Source organism: Lichenostomus cassidix, chromosome Z, assembly GCF_008360975.1.
Source record: "Lichenostomus cassidix isolate B80296 chromosome Z, HeHo_3.0, whole genome shotgun sequence".
Classification (NCBI taxonomy): Eukaryota; Metazoa; Chordata; class Aves; order Passeriformes; family Meliphagidae; genus Lichenostomus; species Lichenostomus cassidix.
In genome coordinates, this window is record NC_139511.1 from 74,174,047 (window position 1) to 74,192,500 (window position 18,454).

Consider the following 18,454-nt stretch of genomic DNA (forward strand, 5'->3'; position numbering starts at 1 on the left):
CTGTGGCTGTAATGCCCACATTGCATCCAGGGAATGGTGTTGGGATGGGCAGGTGGGGAAGGGGCTGCAGGGATGGGGCTGTGGGTCAGAGCTGTGCTCCTGGGGCCACAGAGCTTCATCACATCGTGGGTGTGCTGGAGCTCCTCAGGCCTGGACAGGAGTGGATGCTCTGTCAGAGGAGAGCCCCAGAAATTGTCAGAGGACAGGCTGGGAGAGCTGAGGGTATTCAGCTGGACAAGAGAAGCTCCAGGGAGAGCTCAGAGCTCCTGCCAGGGCCTAAAGGGGCTCCAGGAGAGCTGCAGAGGGACTGGGGACAAGGCATGGAGGGACAGGACACAGGGAATGGCTTCCCAGTGCCAGAGGGCAGGGAGAGATGGGATCTTGGGAAGGAATTGCTGGCTGTGAGGGTGGTGAGGCCCTGGCACAGGGTGCCCAGAGAAGCTGTGGCTGTTCCTGGATCCCTGGCAGTGTCCCAGGCCAGGCTGGACAGGGCTTGGAGCAACCTGGGATAGTGGAAGGTGTCCCTGCCCATGGCAGGGGGTGGAACTGGATGAGCTTTGATGTCCCTTCCACCCTTAGCCATTCTGGGACTGTCCCTGGTTTGCATCTCACTTACAAGCAGTGAATTTGACCTGTTTTCAGGCACCTCTGCTCAGGAGAGTATTTCAGGCAATTTCTTCCAAGAATTGCAGTTTTTTGCTCTCTGGGAATCATGCTTTCTCCGTAGTTTTTTGTTAGTTTGTTTATATTTTTTAATGTGAGGTTATATCAACTTGAGAGAGACTTTATCCAGAGCTTGAAATAAGCAGGCCAGGCGTAGTTTCTTTCCACATAATCTCCCAGGCTGAGCTTGGCCACCAGTGCAGAACTGCCATAAATCAGAAATAATGATGTGCTTTTAGAAAGGCTGTAGGGATGGAGTGCACTGCTGTTCCTGTGGAAGCAGGCAAGACCTTTCCTCTTGCTAAGGGAGCAGGAATGGAGCTGCTCCTGGGGGAGCCAAGAAAAGAGCTCTTGTGAAGCAGCAATGTTTGTGGGATGGAGAGGGATCTTGCAGCTCCCGGAGTTTCTGCTCAGTTGGTAGGGATGCTGCAGGGCTGGGCCAGATGTGCGTCCAGCTGTGCTAGCAGCAGGAGCTGGGATGTGTTCCACTCTCCTTCAGGCCTGTGCCACCATTTGCTAAACTTCAGTGAGCTCATTTTAGTGCAAAATTGAGGTTTCTCTTTTTTTCCCGCCTGTGCTCACTCCACACCTGACATCAGTTTTGGGCTCTTTGGTAGAAATGTGAAGTTCGACGAGACTCCTTCAGGAAAACAAAGCTGGAGTCGCAAACGGTGGCTGTGCAGGGATGGAGATGTGTGCCATCTCTGAGTCATCTCCCTTCTGCTTGAGAAGGGGGCAGGGAATCTCAAAGGGCATCTAGGCGGGTTAAGGTTTGCCAAAAAATGCCATTGTTTGATGTGACTGACTTTGGACTGGCCTCACATTCCGCGCCTGACCTGCTCTCGTGGTCGGGCAGGTGCTGTCCTGCGGGCTCGTCCTGCGCCCCGAAAAGGACAGAAAGCTGCCCAGGGTGGCGAGGTGGCCTCACCTGCACCCCAAATCCCTGCGGAGGCACCCGGGCGGGGACACCCCGGCGGGTTTCGGTAAATACCGAGCGATCAGCGCGGGGAGAGTGCTGCGGGGAGCTGTGCCGAGCGGGGTGAGCTGTGCCGGCACAGGCAGGGCTGGAGCTGCAGCACAGCGCTTGGAGAGACTCCTTATCTCGTGTGTTTGGAGAGCACGGAGGCAAATCTGCTGTCGGGAAAGGCTTTTAGAGTCTTTGTGTCTTTGAATCATTAGGAGAGCCCCGATCTCTTCTGTTAAAGATGGGTGTTAGGATAAAAAAAAATCACATATCTCTGAGCTGGAAAGCTAATTGCTGTCTGCTTCAAACGCAGGGCGTACTGAGGAAAAAGAGAAGTAGCTGCGAGGAAATTCCGATTATAATACTTGCAAGATCTTTTGAGTAGATGAGAATGTTGTGTGTTTCAGCAGATCCCGGGAGCGGTTGTGGGATTAATGCCGTGGCTGAGCAGGCAGGGGGAAAACGCCAGGGCAAAGTTTGGAGAGCTCGTTGTTCCCTGTGGAGCATCTCGGGTTGGTGTCTGGGCTCATCTCACCCATCTCTCTGCCCCATCAGCCGGAGGGTCAGGCAGCCCTGCAGAGCCCGGGAGGCTGCGGGGTGATGCTGACACGGGACACTCCCTGCTGGGCATGCAGGGCGCCTGTCCCCCGCGGAGACGCCAAATCTCCCCGTGGTTTGGACTCACAGCCTGGAATCTAAGCTCATTTCCGACTCTGACCTCCTTTATCTGAATAAATCTCACGTGTCTGCTGCTAGTCAGACAGCAAAAATAATCTTTATTGCCGTAGTATGTGTGTCAGCCTTTCTTTATCCCAGCAAAGTGCTGTAAGAGCTGCAAAATGCTTTGGAAACATGAGAATTTTTGAGCAACAGAGATTGAAAGGGGAGGGAAAAAAGTGAATCTCTGGGATTTGAGTCTTGCAAACCAAACGGCTCAGCCAGGTTTCCTTGGCATGATTCCTTTTGCAAAATGGTCATCCTGCTGCCCACTGGAGCCAAAAGTGAAGGAAGGGATTAAGGCTGTGAAACTGCTCCATCCTGATGGCTCTGTCACAGCCCTGGGCAGGGCAGAAGGGCTGTTTCAGAGCAATATTTAGCTGGATAAATGTGGGCGCTGGGTGTCTAGAGCCCAGGCTGGTGCAGAGGGCATCGACTGCATTGCTCTCAGTGCTCTGAGCCTGCATTTAAACCATCAGGTTTGGAAACAGAGCAAACCAGCCCAAAGCACGAGCAAGCTCCCAGGTTTGCTGTGGAGCTGCTGTCCCACTCCCTCCTCCCTTGTGAGCACCCAGGGCTGGATTCAGATGATCCTTGTGCAGCAGGGGTGGGCAGGGCTCTGCTGTGATCCTGAGAGGCCCTTTGGGCTCTGAGACCTCTGCTCACCTCCTGCTTGTGGCTTTTCCTTCACCAGAAGTGTGGTGGTGGAGCACTTCTCCTCCTGAGCCGTGACCAGCTTGGACACAGCGTGCTGGCTGTGCTGTCCCACCGCGAGGGAGGAGAGAACACCCAGGACTCCTAGGCTGAAAGGAGCAACAAAAGCTCTCAAAGTTTTGTTAGTAAATTACACACTTGGCAGGGAAATCGGTGTGTTTGTCACAATGGGGTTTGGATAAAGGGGTGTGGTGAAAAGGGAGAAAGAGAGGAGACAGAGAGAGAATTGGATCAAAGAAGGGGGAGAAAGAAAGGAAGGAAGGAAGGAAGAGAGAGATGACCAGTCCTGATAAAGAAAGTGTCGATCCAGCTGATGGGATGTCCATATTCCTGAGGCCCTGGGCTTTGTGGGGCACCTTTGTGGGGCACCTCTTCAGTCTTCCCCTCCCTGGAGAGAAGTTTCTCACTTCTTGTGCAAATCAGTTCTCATGCACAGTTGGTTCTTTCAGACCTTTCTGGAAATGGGTTGGAGGCTTTGGGGTCTTGGATAGTCTTGTTCCTCCCTACAGTCTGTGGTCCTTCTCAGCCTCCTCCCTACACCTGCACTGAACAGGGTTGTGCTTTTCTGCAGGAGCCACAACCAGGAGGTTTGTCCCAGAAAATGCTGCCCTTCCTCCTTATGGTCTCTTCTCCAGCCACATCCTGGTCTTTCTCATCTGTGTTTTTACCAACAACCCTTGGCTGTTATTCCCAAAAATCCTTGGTTGGCTCCAGGGCTGCCCAGCTGTCAGTGTTTGGGACACACACATCAGCCCCTCACCTTCTGGACTGCTGCACAAGCCACGTGTGGGACAGAGCAGAACTTCCCAGGGCTCTGGGGGACTCTGCTGTGGGGTTGCACCCTCTAAATGTTGTTCTGTTAAAGGCTCTCCTGGCATGAGGAATATGAACCTCAGAGCTGCCCACACAGGAGCCTGTGGGGGAGCAAACCCAGCAGAACTGAGCCTGGCCCTAGTTGCACAGGAGCTGCAGGACTGGCTGGATGTGCTTCCTCCCTCACCAAGACCCCATTAAAATTTAAGGGTAAAAGTGGGAGTAATGAAAGAGAATTTTCTATTTAAGGCTTCTAATTCGTTTTTACCTCCAGCGTTAGCTGGAGTTTGTGCAAACCACTGGCAAGGCAATTAAAGTGACTTTTTAATGGGTTCTTTTTGTCGCTTCACCATGGTGGGAGCTAAAGATCCCAGGCTGTGAGCTGCCTGGGGTAGGGGCCATCCTTTTGCTGTGCTGCTCTGATGTTTAATCCCTAATTGGGTTTTATTCACGAGCTCTGGCTGAGTCACAACAAGAGGGAGAAGGTGTGGGGTTAAGGCTCAATGGAACATGGGGAGCGAAATATCCAGGCTGCAGTTCCTCAAGGCTTCCAGGTTGGATCCATCCTGGAAAAGAAAAGGACTTTGGAAAATGGCATGTACAGTTTGTTTTGGATGGTTGATGGGCATTTTGTAGGAGAAAGTTCTGAGGACAAAAAGCAGTGAAAAAATCAGATTGTCTGAGAGTTCCTCTTAAATCCTGGGGACTGCTGGGAGAAAATGAGGGTGTGTAGGTGAGTGTGGGATTTCCTGAGCCCGAGTGTGATGACTGCAGAGCAGACCTGTTCCTCCAGGTGAGCGCTGGCATCCCGTGCCAGCTGGTCCCAGTGGTGATGGATGCCATGGTGGCAGTGAAGCCTAATTTCAGACTCATTTTGGGAACGTTTTCCCGAGAACTAGCCAGAGAGGGCTTGGGGCTCTCAGCTCGGTGGGAGTGCAGGTTCCCTGGGGGCAGCAGGCAGCAGCCCCAGCACATTCACCCGGGGCAGCCTGGCCATGGTGTCCTCGCCCAGCACAGCGTGTCCTGTGCTCCTGCTCCCCTCCAGCCCTCCAGTCGTTTCACAGCACAGCAAGGAGGAATGCAAGCTTGGGTCCGGCTCAAGTAATTTCTTGAGCGGCTCTGCCAAGGGAAACCAGGGATGGATGTGTTTTGCTCTGCAGCGCTCATTCATTCAGCTCCTGCCCGCACTAACACACCTCTGCTGCTGCCTTGTGATCTCCCTCCACCTAGGTTATTTGGAGAAATGCTTTCTAAAAATAGCCTCCCGGTTTTTCCGGTATTATTATGTGCAGTTCTAAAAACCTGCCTAGGAAGGCTGTCCAGTTCATTGATGTTTCCTTAAAATACAGCTAATCCATGTAATCTCATTATAGTAGTAGGTGATTATACTGACAGCAAGCTTTAGCAGTGGTCCAGCAAAGCTCTTTACTCCTCATCTATTATGTGGGTGGCTAAAAGTCACTGGGAGCACATTTTGGGTTTGGTCAGGCTATTTTAGGAGCAGTACTCACAATATTTTTGTTTTAGTTCCCTAGAGAATGTGCTGCATTGTTTATGATGATGCCAGCACATCTTTGCCACTGTGTCTCAGCTTTGCTGTTTGCTGGCATCCCATGGCTGTGCAACAGGGTCTCCCAAAATTACTGGGAAGCATTAAGCAGCAGAGATTTGGTTGGGTTTTTTTTTTTCCCCAGAGTGGATGAGGGGGAGCTTAGCCATGTGTAGTGTGGGATTCCTGGTGTCCAGCATCTGTGTGCAGGTGTGGGATGGTGCTACTCTCAGGGGAGTCAGACCAAGGAAAATGCGGATTTTGGGATGGGTGTGGGAGTCAGGCACCACGGCAGCCTGGCCGGAGGAGCAGCAGAGCAGTTTGGGCTGCAAAGGCAGCTTCAGCCCTCCCTGGAGAGAGGCATCTCCCAGGAGAGGTTCCTCACTGGTGTTCTGTGTGCTTGGATCGAGGGCTGGCTGAGCAGTGGGCAAACAGGAGGTGCTGTGCTGTGCTGTGCTGTGCTGTGCCTGGGCAGTGTGCTGGAGAGGCTGCTGTGCTCCTGGGCAGTGTGCTGGAGAGGCTGCTGTGCTGTGCTGTGCCTGGGCAGTGTGCTGGAGAGGCTGCTGTGCTCCTGGGCAGTGTGCTGGAGAGGCTGCTGTGCTCCTGGGCAGTGTGCTGGAGAGGCTGCTGTGCTCCTGGGCAGTGTGCTGGAGAGGCTGCTCTGCTCCTGGGCAGTGTGCTGGAGAGGCTGCTGTGCTCCTGGGCAGTGTGCTGGAGAGGCTGCTGTGCTCCTGGGCAGTGTGCTGGAGAGGCTGCTCTGCTCCTGGGCAGTGTGCTGGAGAGGCTGCTGTGCTCCTGGGCAGTGTGCTGGAGAGGCTGCTGTGCTCCTGGGCAGTGTGCTGGAGGGGCTGCTGTGCTCCTGGGCAGTGTGCTGGAGAGGCTGCTGTGCTCCTCAAGGCCTGGCTGCTGTGCCTGGGCAGGGTGGGGTGCAGCTGTCTGTGTGCTCAGCTCATCTCTGCTCGCTGCAGTGCGCCTTGGGTACAGAATCACAGAATATCCTGAGCTGGGAGGGACCCACAGGATCGTTGATCCAGCTCTTGGTGCTGCACAGACACCCCAACAATCCCACCCTGTGCCTGTTTTCCAAACACCCCTGGAGCTCTGGCAGCCTCAGCTGTGCCCATTCCCTGGGGAGCCTGGGCAGTGCCAGCACCCTCTGGGGAAAGAGCCTTTCCTGATATCCAACCTGAACTTCCCCTGGCTCAGCTCCAGCCTTTCCCTGGGTCCTGTCCCTGTCACAGGAAGCAGAGGTCAGCACTGGGGTGTTTCTGGTGGGGCACAGCCCAGCTCTCCTCTCTGCATGGCTTTGCCCCTTTCCCATCACTGTGGGAGAGTGTCCTGCCAGGCTGGGCTGCGGCAGCATGGGGCTGCTGCTGTGGGGCTGCTGCTGTGGGGCTGCTGCTGTGGGGCTGCTGCTGTGGGACTGCTGCTGTGGGGCTGCTGCTGTGGGACTGCTGCTGTGGGACTGCTGCTGTGGGGCTGCTGCTGTGGGACTGCTGCTGTGGGACTGCTGCTGTGGGGCTGCTGCTGTGGGACTGCTGCTGTGGGGCTGTGGTGAGAGCTCTGAGGGTGGAAACCTTCCACCAAAAGGTTTGTGCAGACAAATGCAGGTTTTTTTCCTCTCCATAAAGCCTGTCTTCGTTGTTTGCCCAAGCTGAGCATGCAGATCTGCAAGCGGTCCGGCCCTGGCCCCCAGAATAAACGGGATGAGATTTGTCAGTGAGCAGGAGGATTAAAGGGGAGGCTACAGAGCGGCTCTGTGCAAGCACTTTTGTGAGATCCCAGTGCAGTGTTTTGAGAGGACATCAGGCTCTCCCTCACACAGATACCTATCTCCTGGGGCCCGTGGAGGGTTGGAGCTGCTCTGCCATCTCTCTGCCTGCTGGCACATGCTGCACATACCTCCTTTGGGGCAAATTCCTGGTGCAGGCTTCTCAGACACAATGGAAAACCTCTAGGGCTGTTTCTGTATCTTCTTTTTAAATTATTTTTTTAATAACCATCCTGCTTTTGCTTATCTTAGTCCAGCCCCTCCAGTGATAACACAGGCAAAGCCCTGACCTGTGACGTCCCAGGGAGGAAAGGCTCAGCTCTCTGACAGAGTGTCGGCTCAGAGTGGATTTCAAATCTCTTTTTTCTAGAAGACAAGACTGTAGGTGCCAAACCAAAAGGGCAAAGTGATTTGCCCCAATGAGGTATCATGTTTCTGCTCTGATTTATGGCGAGGGGAGAGGCTTCTGAGTCATCCATTCCAGGAACTGCTTTATTTTGGTAACGGAGATAATTCTGCTGGTTTTAAATCTATGTGTTGTCAGCCAGCAAAAGCCCATGTGGGATGGAAACCACAGCTGGCGGGACTGGGACTGACCTGGGACTGGGACTGACCAGGGACTGGGACTGGGACTGGGACAGGGACTGGGACTGGGACTGACCAGGGAGAGGGACTGACCAGGGAGAGGGACTGGGACTGGGTCTGGGACTGGGGCTGACCAGGGAGAGGGAGTGGGGCTGACCAGGGACTGGGACTGGGACTGGCCAGGGAGTGGGGCTGACCAGGGACTGGGACTGGGATGGGCCAGGGACTGGGACTGGGGCTGACCAGGGACTGGGACGGGGATGGGCCAGGGACTGGGACTGGGGCTGACCAGGGAGTGGAACTGACCAGGGAGAGGGAGTGAGACTGACTAGGGACTGGGACTGACCAGGGAGAGCAGGACTGGGGCTGACCAGGGAGAGGGACTGAGCTCCAGGTACAGGAGCTGTTGCCTGTCCCTGCAGCTGTAGGGGTGTGTGGCCCAGGCAGTGCCCCGGGGTACAGCAGTGCTGTCCCAGCTCAGTGCCATGCCAGGCTGTGCCCCAGGGGTGCAGCAGTGCTGTCCCAGCTCAGTGCCATGCCAGGCTGTGCCCTGGGAATGGAGCAGTGCTGTCCCAGCTCAGTGCCATGCCAGGCAGTGCCCTGGGGGTGCAGCAGTGCTGTCCCAGCTCAGTGCCATGCCAGGCTGTGCCCCGGGGATGGAGTAGTGCTGTCCCAGCTCAGTGCCATGCCAGGCTGTGCCCCGGGGGTGCAGCAGTGCTGTCCCAGCTCAGTGCCATGCCAGGCAGTGCCCTGGGGGTACAGCAGTGCTGTCCCAGCTCAGTGCCATGCCAGGCTGTGCCCTGGGGGTACAGCAGTGCTGTCCCAGCTCAGTGCCATGCCAGGCAGGTGGGAGGCAGCTGGAGCAGCCCTGCTGGCACTGGGCACGCAGGCCCAGCCGTGTTTGTTCAGGGCAGTCTGGCTGCTGTCTGGCTGAGCACAGCCAAGCCCTGAGCGGTTTCACTCGCTGGTCCCAGTAGGAAACGAGGCTTTTCCCCACGTCTGGGCTCTGCTCAGCCACTCACAGCCCCTCCATGGCTGATTGACCAGGACCAGCTGCCTGCTCAGGGACAGATGGGTGGCTTTCCCACACTGCTTAAAGCCCCTGTGAGTGTCAGCAAGTTCTTCTTTGTTTTCTGTTCTTTCTGGGAGCTAATGAGCGTTGTCTGATTTTTCTTTCTCTTTTTATTTTTTTTTCCTGAGTGTAATTTGGCCTGTCCACAATTGCCCTAACTATTAAGGAGGAAAATTCCTGTTTTCCTGAGTGAGGTGTGGGCAGCAGAGGTGGCTTTGCAGTGCTGAGTGATGCTGCTCTGCTCTTTTACATTGCATGTGAAAACTGTTTTATGGCTCTTCATGGCTGGACTTCAGGGTCGTTTTGTGCTGTTTTCCTTTGGTTTTGCCTTTTCCCTCTGGCTTCTCCCACAGGCTCATGAAGATTTCACCTCCTTCTGTGACAGTGCTGCTTGATGCCTTCTGGTTTAGCTGGCGGCACATCTGCTGCTCTCGTTAGTGAGTTTCTGCTCTGTTCCTGTATTAAAGACATCTCGATCAGTAGCGTTTTCAGAGGAACAGGACTATGATCCACTCCCAAGCAGGTTGCTTGGCTGCTCTTTGGTACAGATCCAGGCTGTCAGGGAGTGTAGATACCCAAGAGAAACAGGCTTTGGGGAAAACAGGCAGCTCAGACCACCAAGGGCAGCTGTGTGCCGTGGATCTGCAGCGCCGGGGGGCTGGGAGGGTGGAATCCATGTTCAGAAAGCTGCCGTGTGCTCCTTGATTCGACTGGTGATCTGTGCTCTTTGCTGTGAGCAGCCCTGGCGTGGGAGGCTCTGATTCTGCTGCTGGGGACCAGCAGCAGCTTCACTCAGAGCGGCTGGGTGTCACATGGGTGCCAGGCTGGGGACACCTCTGCAGGGCCAGGGCAGGCTGGCAGAGTCTCCGGCAGAGTCCCCTCTGTGTCCCCGGCACAGAGGTGGCAGAGGACACTGGATGTGTCCCCGGCACAGAGGTGGCAGAGGACACTGGGTGTGTCCCCGGCGCAGAGGTGGCACAGGACACTGAGTGTGTCCCCAGCACAGAGGTGGCAGAGGACACTGGGTGTGTCCCCGGCGCAGAGGTGGCACAGGACACTGGATGTGTCCCCGGCACAGAGGTGGCACAGGACACTGGATGTGTCCCCGGCTCAGAGGTGGCACAGGACACTGGGTGTGTCCCCGGCACAGAGGTGGCAGAGGACACGTGGAGCAGGAGCAGCCCGTTTCTTCAGTGTCCTGCAGGATGAGCAGTGTGTTGGTGAATCCCCCACGAGGTTTGGGGAGCCTGGAGTGCTCTAAAGGCATGCGGAGGTGGCATCTGGGGACGTGCTGTGGTGGCACCTGGTCAGCGTTTGCACTTGTTGATCTTAGAGGTCTTTTCCATCTGTAATGACTCTCTGAACAGCGTCTTGGGAGGCAGGCTGGTTCTGTCGGGATGGCTTCTTACCCCGTGCTTTCCCTGGGATGTCCTCTGCCACTCCTGGTGTCCCAGGGTGCCACACAGGCGGGGTGTGAGGGTGGCAGGAGGGGCAGGACACGGAGCCACCACAGAGCTGTGACAGACCCCTGGTGCTCCTGGGAGAGGAGGGGCTGTGGAGCAAGGAGCCAGGGACTTGGGGCTGGGAAAGGGGGAAGGGAAGGGGAAGGGGAAGGGAAAGGGGAAGGGGAAGGGCTGCTTGCCGAGAGCATAGCAGAGCTCTGCCTTCATCTCCCCTCATCTCCACCCTCCCCGGGGTGCTCCGTGGGATGCTCTGCAGGGCTGAGCAGCAGCAGCCGTGTTTATTGATGGTCAGGAATAATTAAATTCCAGCCTTGGAGCAGTCCCTGGCGTGGGAGCAAAGAGCAGCAGGAGCTTTGTCCTTATTTCCCGCTGCTTCAGGAGCTCCAGCTCTGTGGCTGAAGCTTGGAGAGATTTCCTGAAGACAGGCAGGTCTTTAGCAGGTCTGAAGGCATCCCAGCAGCAGTGGGACAGGGAGAAAGGATGTCTGGAAGGCTTTTGCTGTGAGGGAGGAATGCTGGGGTGAAGATAAGTGAGGAAGAAACGAATCTCGTTGTGCTCCTGCCAGACCTACCCGATGTGAGGGTAATGGTTTGTGGGATCTGCAAGATGTGCAGGCAAGGGATCACTGTTATCCCACTCTAATTAGCACCTGTGGTGCCCTGTTAATGGCAGACATCCTGTTCAGACCTTGAGCTTTGATGGATTCATCCAGCTGCAGAGTTCCCTGCCCCTCGGAGCAAGGTTGGTGACAAGGAGCTCATTGAGTGTCACCCTTGGGTCTTGTGCTGGGGTGTGCTGGGATAGGACAGCAGAGAGCCTATGTGAGGACTCCCTGAGCTCTGTGAGGGCAACTTGAGCTCTGTGAGGACATCCTGAGTCCCCCTGAGCCTTCAGAGGTGTGCAGGGAGCAGAAAGGTTGGTGCAAATCCCAGCAGCATCATCAGGGCAAATGCTTCCCTTGCGCTGAGGAGTGTGGGAGAGAGAGAGGAAGAATGGAAGAATAAAAGAAAACTTCTCTGTTCTTCCCTCATGTGTGTTTTATGGCACTAGGGGTACCAATTATAAAATCTGTGCCTGTGCAGAGGCAGCTGCTGCAGCTTGGGGAAGAAGCGAGTGAGAGGTAAATTGAAACTGTAAAACACAGTCAGTGTTCATCAGGAGGGAATTACTCTACGTTTCCTGCATTGCTCTTAAATGCAGAGTGGTTTTTTTTTTTATGATGTGGTTTATTTCTCTGTATCAGCAGCCCCATGGTTTCCTGGTCAGCTCCCCATGTCCATCTGTTCCCAGATGGCCACAGGACAGGCTGGTGGCATCACGGGGGCTCCTGGCCCTTCCCTCAGGCTGGGCTTGAGCAATGACTTGGACACTTATTTATTAAATTTTTGGGATTCACAGTCTGCCCAGCAGGAGAATCACTGCTGTGTGCTTTCTGGAAGTAGCCCAGGATGGTCCTAGCTGTGAACTAGGATTGCTGGGAAGTGGGAAAGGGGATGGGAATGCAGTCAGACCCCTTAGAGCTGGGGTCCCCTTGTCTCCCAGCCCGCCAGCACAGCCCTCTGCAGAGCTCATCAGCACACAGCTGGGGTGCCTCCACCATCAACAGGTCACATTTATTTCCTTGCATGGTTTAACCACAAATTCTGCTACTTCTGATGCTCTGTTGTGCTGCAGGACCTGCTGGCTGTGTTCTGCTGCAGCTTTCTCTGAAGTTCACATCAAATTTGGCTTCCTAAGTGGGTATCAGATCCTGGCCTCATCGAAAAGCCGCTGGGACTCTGGTTTGTAGCTCCATAAAAGCTGACCACATTTTCTGTCCTGGGCAGCCAAACACCACACGGCTGGTTTATGGCCACTGCTGGAATGGGCAGCGAGTTTCATTAGGCCACCGAAAACACACTTTGTCATTACAGCAGCCTGGAGAGCTGCGGGGAGAGAGGAGGAGCTGGGATTGCTGCTGCTGTGGAGCTCCCTCTGTGTCCCTGCAGCCTGTGGCTGGAAGGGCACATTTCAGTGGTCAGTGGTCATTTCCCCGCTGCAGTGTCCAGCCCAGCTGCCCGGATGATTGGGAGCAGCACTCAGGCTGTGTGCACTGCACTGGCATTTCTTCGGTGCTGCTGGTGGAAGAGCTGGTCAGAAGTCAGGTGTGATTTGGAAAATGGGGAAAGCAGGAAAAATAAACTCTGCAGGCTTTCAGGGGAGGCTGTCAGCCTGATCTGCTCGGGTTGTCTCGGATGGAGGAAGCAGAGATCAGAGCAGCAGATGCAGTCACAGGTCACTCACTGAGTCACAGAAGGGTTTGGGTTGGAAGGACCTTAAGGGTCATCCAGTGCTACCCCTGCCACGGCCAGGGACACCTTCCACTATCCCAGGCTGCTCCAAGCCCTGTCCAGCCTGGCCTTGGACACTGCCAGGGATCCAGGGGCAGCCACAGCTTCTCTGGGCACCCTGTGCCAGGGCCTCACCACCCTCACAGCCAGCAATTCCTTCCCAAGATCCCATCTCTCCCTGCCCTCTGGCACTGGGAAGCCATTCCCTGTGTCCTGTCCCTCCATGCCTTGTCCCCAGTCCCTCTGCAGCTCTCCTGGAGCCCCTTTAGGCCCTGGCAGGAGCTCTGAGCTCTCCCTGGAGCTTCTCTTGTCCAGCTGAACACCCCCAGCTCTCCCAGCCTGGCTCCAGAGCAGAGTTGCTCCAGCCCTGGCAGCATCTCCGTGGCTCCTCTGGCCTGGCTGCAGCAGCTCCAGCTCTTTGTGCTGTTGTTCCCAGGGCTGGGGCAGCTCTGCAGGTGGGGCAGAGGGGCAGAATCCTCCCCTGACCTGCCTCTCTCCCCCTCCCATGTTGCCTGCTGGTCCCTTGGCCAGGGAGCATCTCTCTGGATTTGCCAGCAGCTTTTGCCTGGATGTTCAGGGAGAGAGACACAGCCATGAGAGCAGGGACAGGGCTGTGGCTCGTGGGGCTCCAGGGCCATCCTTTTGGGGTGATTCTGCCTCAGCCCTCTAATGTCAGAAGGAGCAGCAGGGCCATCCTCAGCTGGGGAGTGAGACTCAGCCAGGAGCACCACAAAGGCCATCGCTTTGCTGATGAGATAAAACAGGGCTCTTTCTTCCCTTTTAGTCTCATGTGTTGCATTTTCCCTTTCAGTGCTTCTAGAGCTCTACTAATTATTAATAATTAGGCTGACGAGGCAAAACTTGGTTTCTTTCCATTGCATCTTGAGTAAGCCAAGAAGCTCGGTGTGGGAGCTTGCAGAGGATCCCATCCACCCTACCTAGGCTCAGCAGCCCTGTGCAGCTCAGCTCAGGGGCTCACAGAAGGGTTTGGGCTGGAAGGGACCTCAAGGGTCACCCTATCCCACCCCCCTGCCCTGGGCAGGGACATCCATGGGACCAAAGTGCCACAGAGGTGAGCAGCGTGGTGGGTCTGACATGCAGAGATGGGTTTCAAAGCCACCGTGGCTACCTGTGCAGTGACTGAGGTCACCAGCGCAGGCTCAGCAAGCTCAGGTGATTCCCCACAAGTGGAAAAGCCCCGCTTTTGCTGCAGCCCCCTGGTTGCTCGCCAGGTCCCAGGCTGTCTTAAGCTGTCCCAGGCTGTCAGAGGCTGTCCCAAGCTGTCCCAGGCTCTCCCAGAGTGTCCCAAGCTGTCCCAAGCTATCAGAGGCTGTCCCAGGCTGTCCCAGACTGTCCCAGGCTGTCCCAGGCTGTTTTCAGAGCCTCCAGCAGCAGCTCTCAGTGGTGTGGGCAATGTGCTCCCTTTCCGTGGCCACCCAGCTGGGTCACCATGCAGGGACACCTTCCTGCACAGGAGGCTCTTTCCCTGCGGAGCCTCAGGGTTTATTTACCTTCCTTTCCCCCTCTCTCCCTGTTCCCTGTCTGGTTTTTTCCCCGGTCTGGCTGTGGATAGAGGCACATCTCTGTCTGTGCCGCGCTCCCTGACAGCACAGCAGCTCTCTGCTCAGTCCTTGCGTGCAAAAGCCAGCATTAGATAATTGCTGGATTGAAAAGAGGCTGTAATTATTTTTGCTTCCCGACTACAGGAGCAGGCGGTGCTTGCCAAACGGCTCGGTAACTGCTGGCAGATGCTCTTCAGAGGGTATCCCTGCCCTGCCCACATCCTCCCTGCCGTCAGATGCTCCGTATGGCTTCATTTTAACTGTTAACTGGCTCCCCCTTCAAAGAGCTGCTCCCTGCTGCCCTGGAGCCTTGCGTTTCTCGTCCACCTTCAGCAGTGGGTGACTGCTCAGCGTTTAATATTTTAGCTGGTATTTTGTTATTCCTGCTAACTTCTGCCGGGGAGCAGGAGGGTCCCACGGGCAGTGCTCGGGCTGTGAACCCACTGCCGGGTTAATGGAGCAGCTCTGGTGATTAAGGGCTCTAGCAGAGGCATCATTCTGGCATGAAGAACACAACAGGAGCAGATCCACAGTTATTCTGTTTTATTTTCCTCCTCAGAGCAGCGCTGGGACCAGCTGGGCCCTCGCTGTGCAAGGTCACAGCCCCTGTGCAGCTGGCTGGTCCCTGGGTGTCCCCAGGCTCAGCAGGACCCTCGGTGGGTGGCGCAAGGACAAGGATGGGGTGCAGCAGAATGAGATGTCAGGGGCATTTGGGAGCAGGATGGGGCCATGGTCAGGCAGGAGAGGTGTCCTTGCCCCTCTGAGGTTCACTAACAGCTGCAGGGAGACCTTGTGGTAGGTGGGAGACCTTGAGCTGATCATCTGGAAGAGAAAGCCCAGCTGTTTCCTAGTGCTTCAGGCCTTTTGTTCCATTCTGTTTCTGAATGAAGTATTTGCAGGCGAAAATCACGGTGAAAACTTGCAGCACTTTGAGGGTCTTGAACTGTTTTTTCCCAGCTGAAACTGCTGTGAGAAGCAGCCCCTTGCCCAGGGCCACTGCTGCATGGTCACCTGTCACCGGACAATGACATTTTGTCAGGAAATCCCCCAAATACAGGGATCCTCCGGCTGAATGCACAACCTCATCCCCAGCAGATGCTGGTATTTGCCCATTATGGCTTTGCCAGCAGGCGCCGAGGGGCTGCCGTGGTGCCAGCAGATTCCTCTGCTGCTTGTCTTTTCTTTAAAAACCACTGCGTGGTGATGAGAGATTCCTGCGGTGCTCACGGCAGCGTGTGCCGGCACAGCCAGGAGGCAGAGAGGCTCTGAGACACAGACCGTGCTCCAGAGATGCCTCAGCCTGCTGCCACTGCTCACCCAGCTTCTGCTGGGCCCACATTCATCAATCCCGCCTGCTTAATGCCATTGAGGGTGAAAAAAATTACTTCGATTTTATATCATTAATATCTAAATATAGCTTCGTTTGCCTGTTCAGTTGTGCTTTTGGAGAGGACCAGGGGTGGCATCCCCGGGCTGCTGCTAATGTTTGCTGTGGGACCCTGGGCTCAGAGGGTGCCACATCCTCACAGACAGGTCTGAGAGCACTTTGCAAAAATCGCCTCATTTGCCTGAGCAGTTTTGGGTGTTACAAGCTGAAAAACTCCATGGCCTCTCAGCTGCTCGGCAGGGAGGGTCTGCACCCTCTTTTCTGTGCTTTTTTTGCCATGTGGTTTACACGGGCAAGCACAACGCACTGTTCAGCCTTTGCAAATTGCTCCGTAACATTTCCAAGCAAACTAAAAAGAATTAAAAGCGAAAAAAGGGGAAAGGAAGAGTTACAGTTCTCTGTGTCTTACAAATGGAAAAGGAAAAATTAAGCAGCTGAGAAATGCTGGTGATGCTGTGTGCGTTGGGAGGAGATAACTAATGAGCCTCCAAAAGGTCACGGCTGTGCTCGTGGTTAACCTTCAGCAAGCTGTTCCGTGGGCAGGGGACAGGCAGTGCTGGGATCACTCTTCCAGGGATCCATCTCTTCTCCTGCAGGAGCGAGGCTGGGAACGGCTGAGGGTAACTGGGCTGTGCAGTGCCCGAGTTCCTCGGGAGGCTCTGCCGGGGAGAGGCGCACAGGGGAAGGAGCTGGAGCTGCAAATGTGAGCTCTCTGTGCTGAGGGCAGCTGGAAAACTGAGCTCTGCCCTGCACACACTGCTGCTGTCAGTGTCTGTGTGTGCCAGGGGGAACATGGGGGCTGCCCGTGCTGGAAGGGGAGCGATGGGAAGGGCCAGGCTCTGCTGACCACTGGGGAGTCCGGCCAGCGCCTGGGTGTGCATCAGCAGTGGGGAAAGCACTGCCCAGTCTTGTGGGCACTGCAGGGCCGAGGGGCTGCTCTGGGCTCTGCTGGACAGCAGGGCCAGCTGGCTGCCCCAGCACTGAGACACTGGGGACAGGCATCGGCTGTGCCACCAGCCCTGTGCCACCAGCCCTGTGCCTCGGCGTTGTCTGCAGCGTAACGCAGAAGGGAAGCACAGCAGGGGTCACAAAATGTAGCAGTGCTAATTTTTAAGTCTCAAAAGAATAACCTTTCTGCTTTGCTAGATATCTCTGGGCTGCGTTTCTCTACACTGCTTAGAGAGTTTATTCTACCCCTGGATTTCTCACCCAGTTTAGAACACTATTTCTCTGTGTGTGTGTGTTTGTGTCCTCAGATTTCTTTTCACCGTGTGTCGTCGTGAAGTGATGGGCTCAGAGCGAGACCTGTAAGGAATAATGAGGGGCTTGATTGCCAGCTTCGTTCTGGACCAGGCGGCGCTCGGACTCTGCCGGCTTTGCGAGTGACGAAGGAGGAGCAGGAAGGGACGCAGCGCGATGGCAGAGAAGTGCGACTGCCTGGCCAGCATGTACGGGTACGACCTGGGCTGCCGCTTCGTCAACTTCCGCCCGCTGGGCTTCGGGGCCAACGGGCTGGTGCTGTCGGCGCTGGACAGCCGCAGCTGCCGCAAGGTGGCCGTCAAGAAGCTGACGCTGGGCGACGCGCGCAGCGTGAAGCACGCCTTCCGCGAGATCAAGATCATCCGCCGCCTCGACCACGAGAACATCGTCAAGGTCTACGAGGTGCTGGGCCCCAAGGGCGCCAACCTGCGCGGGGACTTCTTCAAGTTCAACATGGTGTACATCGTGCAGGAGTACATGGAGACGGACCTGGCGCGGCTGCTGGAGCAGGGCAAGCTGGCCGAGGAGCACGCCAAGCTCTTCATGTACCAGCTGCTGCGCGGCCTCAAGTACATCCACTCGGCCAACGTCCTCCACCGCGACCTCAAGCCCGCCAACATCTTCATCAGCACGGAGGACCTGGTGCTGAAGATCGGTGACTTCGGGCTGGCCAGGATCGTGGATCAGCACTACTCCCACAAGGTAGGCAGTGCCCGGCTGGCCGGCTCGGGGAGGTGTTGAGCACTTGTAGGGTGATGTGGTTGGGTCATGGCAGATCTTCCTGGGGGAAATGGTCCTTGAGCCAGTTTGGGCAGCCGCGAGCCCTGCTGGGGTGGACGCTGCTGGTGACTGCTGTGCCCCAAGCCAAGATGTGCTCGTGGAGTCATAGTTTGGGTGGGAAGGGACCTTTAGAGCTCATTCAGTTCAGCCCCCAGCAATGCACAGAGACACCTTCCACCAGATCAGGTTGCTCAGAGCCCTGTCCAGCCCAGCCTGGAATGCTTTCTGGGCCCTGCCCATGCACTGGGCTCTGCCAAACATCCTCAGTGCTCTCCAGCGCTGCAAAGAGGGCACGGGAAGGGTTGGAGTGCCCTTCAGCTGTCTTTCATGCTTGACATTGTGTGTATCAAATACGTGCTCAAGTGTTTTGTTCTGTCTCAGCAGTGGACTGTGGGGAGGCGTGTGTTTGCTTGCTCTGCTGAAATGACTAAGCTCTGTTTCTTGCTTGCTGCTGTTAAAAAGCACAAGCTGCTGGAAGCACGTGGAAGGGGCACCCAGCATGTCCCACTTCAGTGCCAACCGGCGTCTGAAAAACCTGGTTTTGTTGGAATAACATTCATTTAACATAGGGAGAGAGGAGTGTGTCTTTGAGGCTCAGTCAAATTCTTTCATCTGAGGTCAACACCCAAATAAGATATGAAATTCTCTGCTGTTTGGTGCTTAGGCAGTGCATTACAAAGCAATAGTAATTGTGAGTGACCAGGGCAGCCTGCTGTGCTGACAGCGGGCAGGCAGCGTGGGTGACAAGGCTCTGTGACACACAGCCCTGGTGCTGATGGGTTTGGAACAGAGCTGCAGATGTGTAACGCAGGTTGCCTTCCAGG

At 55.7% G+C, this 18,454-nt stretch overlaps 1 protein-coding gene across 3 annotated transcripts in view; it reads left to right on the top strand.

Annotated features, from left to right (window-relative positions):
* Positions 1-18,454, top strand: part of MAPK4 (mitogen-activated protein kinase 4) — a 49,494-nt gene that overhangs the window by 6,860 nt on the left and 24,180 nt on the right. For all 3 annotated transcript variants that reach the window (XM_085042062.1, XM_085042063.1, XM_085042064.1), the window contains exon 2: positions 16,847-17,552. In XM_085042062.1, coding sequence (XP_084898188.1) covers positions 17,007-17,552 — 546 coding nt within the window. In that variant the 5' untranslated portion in view covers positions 16,847-17,006. The remainder of the gene's footprint in view (positions 1-16,846; positions 17,553-18,454) is intronic.